General features: G+C 35.5%; 1 protein-coding gene across 1 annotated transcript in view; it reads left to right on the top strand.

Moving 5' to 3' along the window:
- The window catches only part of LOC117108038, a 25,940-nt gene extending 17,275 nt beyond the window's left edge, over positions 1-8,665 (top strand). Inside the window, exons 17-24 of the mRNA XM_033249884.1 lie at positions 1,841-2,221; positions 3,237-3,396; positions 3,762-3,839; positions 4,856-4,974; positions 5,381-5,545; positions 6,158-6,783; positions 6,872-7,062; positions 8,083-8,665. Coding sequence (XP_033105775.1) covers positions 1,841-2,221; positions 3,237-3,396; positions 3,762-3,839; positions 4,856-4,974; positions 5,381-5,545; positions 6,158-6,783; positions 6,872-7,062; positions 8,083-8,201 — 1,839 coding nt within the window. The 3' untranslated portion in view covers positions 8,202-8,665. The remainder of the gene's footprint in view (positions 1-1,840; positions 2,222-3,236; positions 3,397-3,761; positions 3,840-4,855; positions 4,975-5,380; positions 5,546-6,157; positions 6,784-6,871; positions 7,063-8,082) is intronic.
- The last annotated feature ends 6 nt before the right edge of the window (positions 8,666-8,671 follow it).

The following is an 8,671-nucleotide window of genomic DNA, read 5'->3' as shown; positions in this document are numbered from 1 at the left end:
GTATCATGGAGTGCATTAACTGGCATTAAATCATCTAAAATTCTGTATATACCAAGCGTGTTTTAATTTATTTTTACATTTTTTAAAATTCATGTACAATGTACTATACTATCTCGAAAAGCCAATGCTATTTTGAAAAGAAGTCCATGGGCGTCTTTCGAGATGGGTTTCTTTTTAAGGCTAATCTTGCAAACTAAAGAGGGGGCTTCAATTCGAGGTGGGCTTCTTCTCGAGATTAAGCTCATTGGGCTTCAATTCGAGGTTTTACGGTACATGTAGCTTTATTCCCAAACAAGGTCCAGACTTTTTCGATGGGTTCATATAATTATTTATTTCCCATCAGTCGCCCTCTTCCCATTTCAATTAAATACGCCACTAGATGTAACTAACTACTCAGTTTTCCTGTATGCCTAAAATTATTAGATTAAGTAACGCATTTTTACTCATGTGAATGTCGTCTCCACTTCTTTAGCAAATTCTTTGGCAACAATAACTGAAAATCCAGGAAAATAGTTTTTTTCGGCTGGCCGGAGTTGGGTGGGCCTTAGGTTGAATACCGGGGCACTAAGCGATCGCCCAAAATGCGATTTTTTTTATTACGCGCATGGGCAGTTCATTAATTAACTACGAAGTTCTTTACTTCGCATGCCCATGACTTTGAGCAAAAATTCATGATTCGCACTATTGGGCGGACTGCATATGATTCTTCGTACAAGTGGATTGAGACATTAAGACGGACTCTGGTAGGTCCTAATCTACACAGGAGAAAAATGTTCAATAAACGCTAGAAACGTTATCACGCTCTTAACATTACTCTTAAACTTTGACAAACAACTTGGTTAATGAGATAAAAAAACGCTTAATGAAATATAGATTTTTTAATATATTTAAAAACTTTGGGAAAATGTGGAAAAGGGGTAGATCGTTGGAATTATCAAATTTCATTGACGTTTGCCTCAAACTCTGTCCGACAAAAAAAAAAAAAAAAAAAAATCTTAAACATCATTCTTCCGTACAATACAGAACAGAGAATGTATAGGAGAAATATATAGTTGAAGCACAAGCCTAATGTGAATTAGGGGACTTAATAGGTGTTAAATGTTATAATGATTTTTTAAAATTCATCGGATGATGCCGACATTATTATTTCTTTAATTACTTTCCTCATTCTGTGTTATCTTTTCAATAATACCAATAACACATGCAACAGTAATAATTAAGAAAAGAGTACAAAACTTTTTCTTCTTTTTTGACTGAACTTTTTTTTAACTTTATTTAATTTTTTTTTTATACATAATATAATTAAAATGAAACAAGATGTAACAAGAAATTAAGTTACATATGAACAAATTATTACCGTATCTTAATTAAACTATATTACGCTTGTTTTTTCAAATCAAGATACTTAATTAGGAACTCACAAAAATGCTAGGAACACTGGAGCGGATGTGGGGATTCGTCCCCACACCAACCAGGGGCCCTTCGCTGGCCTGATCCTCAGTGCCTGGCTCAGGGCCTTAGGACCCTTCGTACGCCACTGATCCTTTGTAGTTCCGCATTTACAATTTTCGCGCACCACCCCCCCCCCCCAAAGATGGGAACCACACGACGCCCCTGATACACGTCGCTCGTGTACACTCGGAAGAGTAGCTACTTGTTACGGCGCCAATATACGAATATTATTCTCCGGCCTTTAACCTACTTGTGGCTTGTCGTAGTTGTAGTTCTCTTACTTCATGAGTAACCAATGAAGAGGCATTATTAATGCGCAGTCACCCGGGTCAACAAACAAGTTTGCATTACGTTTAGAGTTTTAGTGTAGTTGTTGAAGCCTACTTAGCACCAAGTCTTCTCGGTTAAGAGAATCATGGATTCTCTAACTATTACCGCTCTAACGTTTTCTTGTATCATGCCGTTAGTTTACTCTCAATCTCCATATGTAACTACAACACTGGGAGAAGTTGCAGGAAATACGATTCTTTTTTCAGAAGATTCGTACATAGGTGTCAATAAATATATCGATGTCTACAAGGGTATTCCGTACGCCCAACCCCCAGTCGGCAATCTTCGCTTTGAGAAGCCGCTCCCGAAAGAACCTTGGATAGGAACCCTGAACGCGATGGAATATAGTCCTTGGTGCACCCAGTCCGGTACAACTCCGTACACTGTTGTGGGGGAAGATGATTGCCTGTATTTAAACATCTTTGTACCCCAATCTAAGGTAAGAAATACGTTATTAAGGCATAATATAACGTTCAGTCAATAACATGATATTAATTTTCTAGACCATGTTCATCATACGTCTGAAATTAAATTGATTCTTGAAATTTTATACTAAAATATTTTTATAAGTTATAATTGGAAGTTACATAATCAACAATTGATTTATTCCATAATTTTATATATTTAATTTTTAATACAGAATGAACATAATTACTGACAGATACATGACCTAAAAAAGTATGCTGAAACAATTGAATTGGTGTATACATTGCTTTAAAAAAAAAATATTACAGTAAATGCTCGAATGGGCGCCGCTCTTGAATAAGCATCGCTCTCGAATAAGCGCCGCACCATACCTGCTTTTTTTTCGCTAAGCGCCGCTCTCGAATAAGCGCCGCTCTTGAATAAGCGCCGCACTGAAGCCTCCATAAATTTTACAAGCGCCGCGGCGCTTATTCGAGCATTTACGGTATGTTTTTGTCAGTTATATACAACACAAAGTTTTATAACTTTTTTAAACCATATTTATAATAAATTAAAGTTCTTAACTTGTTCTGAAGTCAGCAGAACAAGTGGTTGTCATTGATTGCCTGATTATTTGACAATCTTCAATCTACAAAACAAAGAAGGAACCCTTCCAGCGTATCCTAAGGCTAGCTGATATTCTAGGGGCCCTCAGAAATAAATGAAATAATGTCATCGTGAGAAAACAAACTCATGTGCTTTCACAGGATTTGAACCCAGGACCCTGGCGTTGGAATGCAAGCACCCTAACCACCAAAATACATCTTTACTAAATTGTTTAATACTTTTGTACTTCATTGTCTTGTCATAATTTTTTGTACGAGGGTGTGTCGACTGTTTTTTTTTATGTGGATGTGTTGAGTTTATAATATATATATATATATATATATATATATATATATTGATTTATTCCATAATTTTATATATTTAATTTCTAATATATATGTATCATTATCATATATATATATGTATCATTTATTATTCTTTAGCCAAATAATGCATCTGTCATGTTATTCATCCACGGAGGTGGCTTCTCGACAGGCTCGGCCTCAGTAGAAGATTACTCTGGGGTGGTACTAGCTGCCACCGGTGACATCATCGTGGTAACCATTAATTACAGGTTGAACAGTTATGGATTTCTTACAACAGGCAAGTACCAACATTATTGTTTGAATTTTATTTGTTTAAAAAGAAATCAGCGGCCTATACACTCTGCTACATCATGCTTACACACCGAGGCTTACATGTTATTCACTGATGCTTGATATGCCATATGGGGTTTAAAATGGGGCTTAAAAGAAGTATTCATCCATGAGACAACAAAAGACCCTGTGAATGAATTGATGAAGTGAAATGAAACCCAATACTTAGTGCATTCTATAAAATATTGGTAGTGACGTAATAAGTGCTTAAAGACTTACAGTTAAAATATAATATTTTAATGGATTTTAAAAAATAATGTTTGTTTTCGTCGTATTTAACAACGTTTTGATGGCTGTGTCTTCTTCGTACAGGAGATGATGACTATCCCGGTAATGTAGGACTATTCGATCAACTTGAAGCTTTAAAGTGGGTGAACAAGAACATTGGAGGTAAAAATAGTATGCATATCAATTTACAACAAAACCATGACAAGGCAAAATGTTATTCAAATTACTGTTTACAATACACAAAGAAATAATTCACGAAATAAAACCTCATGGAGATTATATTACCGGTATTTTATTTTACTTTAATTTCAACCTAACCTTTGAACACTCAATCGATGGAATGATGGACTACAATTTTTGTTAATGTTGTCTCAAAATTCATCCCAAGGATCCGGGGTTTAGAATGCAAGCATCTTGCTTATGAATAGATCTAACTTAGCTTCAATCTTTAACTTCTTTTATGTATAGTTTTTACATTGTCTTGTTGTGTAAGGTTTTTGATGTTTATATATTCATTGTCATTATTTGTTAATTTATTTATTTTAAACAAATATTTAAAGAACTTAATTAAGAATTGCCACTTTAGTTAGATCTGGGGTAACTAGCTTTCTTAATACATTGTTGCACGAGGTCACACCTATGGCCAGTTCATTTCAGGGAGTAAAAACACGTAAAAGTATTTGGGAAATGGGTTCTTCCGGTACATTTTTGCTTGCTTGCACGCGTGAGAGGCAGACGACAACGATCTAAATCTCTGGAGACCACTGTGGATCGTAAACGATTCGGGACCCTTGATCTTGAAATGGGAATGCAAGGTTTTGATGTGTTCTTGTGGAAGCGGTTTGGCGCAGCGTGAAAGGTTTGGTTTCCCAACCTCGAGGTCGGGGTTTCAATCCCTCGCTGTGCATTTCGCTTGTGTCCTTGAGCAAGGCACTGTATCTGCATCGCTTCTCTCCACCCAGGAGTATAAATGGGACCTGGTGGGGTTGCTTGCTCCTGCGCTGAACACAGCAACAACACTTAGCATGTGGATCCAATGACCAGGGACAGAAGCGCTTCGTAACTACAAAGAAAGGCGCTATTTAAATAAATATGATTAGATTAGATTAGATTAGATTAGATTCTAATACAAAGAAAATATTTCTAAAATGATGTTCGTACATGTTTACATTACACAGCGTTTGGAGGCGATCCATCTCGTGTGACGATCTTCGGTGAAAGTGCTGGATCGGCCAGTGTAGATTATCATCTCCTCTCAAAGCAAAGTTGGGATTATTTCAGCCAAGCAATTTTAGAGGTATGATTCATGTAATTATGTTTGATGACATGTTTTACAAAAAAATCTATAGACCACTACTAGGCCCACTACAACAACAACTACTACTACTACTACTACTACTACTACCACCACCACCACCACCTAATCGATTAACGCCCAGACGCGTGCACAAATCTGAAAGAAATAATCGTAGCATCATTCCTATAGGTGTCTTACCATTAACAGCATTTTTGAATTCTTATGTCAATTAAAATATCGTAAAAAAGAAACATTTTACACTAACACGAATCTACAAAATTGTATATCAACACAAGTAAAGCAGATAGGCTAAATTATTATCATAGGTCATCAATTTTTCAGTCAACAACGTTTGTCAATGTTCTTTGCTAACTACAAAAAAAAATACTTGTACTTCAAATTGCAGAGCGGTACTAGCCTAAGTTATTTCGCTTATATGGAACGAGAAGTAGCCAAGAACCTGTCGATTAACATTGGTAGGAAAGTTGGTTGTGACTTTACGGATAGTAAAGCATTTGTAGAATGCATGAAAGGTGTCGATCCTGGTGCTGTTGTAAATGCGTCTGTGGGGGTAAGATCAAATATTACTTGCGTATGTATGTCTTCATTAAAAAGCCAAAATGCACAATCTACGTATGTTAGTTTAAATGTGATTATGCTTCCATGATCTGTTTCCTTTTTTTGTTCTTCTCTTTCATTGCGATTGAGCAAAACAAAATTTCAATGTTTTTGATAAAGCATTAATAAAGTTGGTGTAAATTTAAGTATGGTTATACGGTACTCTATATTGTTTATTAATTAAATCAACGTTTCGTATGTTCCAAATATATTAATATACCTTTATGTATGTGTATCTGATTTATCAATGGATGTATGTAGGCCTATGAATATACGTATTTAATTTATTTGTAAATATTTAGCCATGATAACATACCAGTTGAAGGAGATAGGTTATTCACAATTCTCATGGTTAAATAAAGTAGTGTATAAGCCTATAAGCCTTGTAATACACCTTTTAACAATACTGTATATTTAAGTCTATTATAAAAAAAATACCTGTTTGCTTCTCACAAAATACTTAATCTGATTCATTTGAAAATAAATACTTACGCTAAAAGCGAATCAGTTATCTTGAACTTTTAATTTTAAAACCATATATATTCGTTCTTGATTCTAATAACAGATTAACCTGAGACCAGTAGTAGATGGCGTATTTCTTGAAAGAAGTCCAGAGATTTTAATACGAAATAGAGACTTTAAGATGGATGCAACCATCATCTTTGGAACAAATAAAGACGAAGGAACATTTGTCTACCTTCTGCTACCAGGCTACTTAGGCTACCTTACAAATACTCCGAAAGTTTCCAAATCCGAGTTCCTTACTCTTATTCCAGCGGCTTTTGTTCCAATTGAGGAAGCATCAAATCCTCTTATTTTGGACTCTATATATTTCGAATACACCGACTGGTCTCAAGCAGACGATCCAGATGCAAACTATTTTGATTCAGGTGTTCAATTGGCCACAGATTTTCAGTTTCTTTGCCCAACAGATGCAGTACAGCGTGCCCATGCGTCTGTTGGAAACAAGGTGTATGTTTATCTGATGACCCATACTCCAAAGGTTTCGGTATATTATGGTCTCGATTTTCCTTGGATTGGTGCTAGTCATGCCGAAGAACTTCAATTTGTGTTTGGATTGCCTTTTCTTAATGGTACAACATATACCTATTTATTAGAACAGCCGTCTGATAATGACCGCAATGTATCGGTGGAAATTATGAGATACTGGACCAACTTTGCAAAAACAGGGTAAGTTTTACTCACATTTAGACGTTTAGCTTAAACAACTGTAAACTTATTCAACTACAAGACTAAACTATCCTTTTTATGCCGTTAGTGATCCAAATACTAGAGGGAGTGAGACACCAGCCCCTTCCTTCAAGAAGGATCTTACCCACTGGCCAGAGTTTACTATTCCTGATCTTAACTACCTCAATATTAATCTGATGTCATCATCTGAACGAGCTTATAGAGCCGACAAGTGTGCCTTCTGGAACACGTACGAACCAAAACTCGAGCAATTTGCAGGTAAGCTATCAACAATACTTTAGGTCATATGCTGGACGTTGGAGTGTTTTGTTAATTGTGATCAGTTCAGCTTTTACTTAAGTTGGTTATCTTAAATTTAAATATCTATCTCCACAAATTTGCTCCTGTTGCCTTTGCTACTTTTAAGCAAGCAAACAACTAGAACTGGGGTTAAGAACTATTAAGAAAAACACTTCTGTTCTAAGCTCTCTTTTTAATTTATTCTGTTTTCTCTTTTATTAAAGCCAATTGACATCTTACTTAATCTCCACCCACCTGTCCCACCTTCTGCTATGGTGTCCCTGTTGCTTAGTGAAATTGATATTTAGTTTGTTTGAAATTGTTGATAGTTTCGGTATTGTGTTTTTCTGTTTTCTTGTTGTAGGCCCTATGATTTGTACTATTTACAGGGGGTTTTATAGGCAGATTTTCTGTACAGTATACGTCATAATTTAAACATGGTAGAATAAATGAAAATTAGTAAATTAGAAAGTTGTTCAAAGTTATACCGAAAAATACTGTCAGTACCGTAAATGCTCGAATAAGCGCTGCAACAAACCAAATTTTTTTTTAGCTAAGCGCCGCAGCGCTTAATCGAGAGTTTACTCTGTGTGTAATGAAACACTTTGAGAAACAGTAAATACAATGTATACAGTGTTAAAATAAATAAATAACACAATGAACACACAAAGCATTTTGTTATAAACAGTTATTTACGATGATGGGACCTATGATAGGCCTATTGAACTACGTGAATACGTGAGATAAGAAACATGGGAACGGGCATCGAAAGCGCCACGCCAATAGTTTGTTTTATAAGCGCTGCTTTTGAATGAGTGCAGCTCTCGAATAAGCCGCACTGAAGCCTCCAAAATTGTTGTAAGCGCCGGGGCGCATATTAGCACTTACGGTAAGTAAGTAAAACATCCCAATATTCTGGTTTCCCGAATGATTTTATACAAGCTGTCGAACAATATATTTTGTGCTGATAATATTCTTTGGTTCTCCATTCATTTTTAGCTGACACGTCCGAGATAGAAGAATCATGGAGAACCGATTACTACAGCTGGAAGTATAACGACCTACCTGAGTGGCAGAAGGCATTCGATGATTACAAACAAAGCAAAGTATGCGCTTAAAAAAATACACAAAAATTTTATTTTGTAGACCTAATTTTGTAAATTTATTTTAAGACTTATTAAAATACTGTAGTAAGGGAAATGTAGCCATTAAAACTTTTTAGTTGAGTTTATTCAACATGATTTTTAGTTGTTTTTAAATAATAGGCGTGCCCAACGGTTCACCAACCCTATTGTCTAATGCAGATAAGCATACATTATCAAAGTTTCAATATGTCAAATATAGATTAAGAATATTAGAGCTAATTAGAGTAGTGGTTAAGCCGAATGCTTTTAAAATGGCAATAAGCAAGCAAATTATGGTGATTTTATATTATAAAAAATATACACAGTAGACCTAACACGGTATTCACGCAGCTGCGACCTTTAAGCTTATCTTGCTTAAACATATCAGTGTGAGCGTTTTTGTTGAAGGACTATGCTTGATACGATTATAACATCGTGTTCCTGTTCCTGTTATTATATATATA

The sequence above is a fragment of the Anneissia japonica genome, unplaced genomic scaffold, assembly GCF_011630105.1.
Source record: "Anneissia japonica isolate Jap-2015-1 unplaced genomic scaffold, ASM1163010v1 scaffold287960_len3192837_cov198, whole genome shotgun sequence".
NCBI classification, from domain to species: domain Eukaryota; kingdom Metazoa; phylum Echinodermata; class Crinoidea; order Comatulida; family Comatulidae; genus Anneissia; species Anneissia japonica.
Note: the sequence above shows the minus strand (reverse complement) of the source record. Positions and strands in the feature narration are given on the sequence as shown.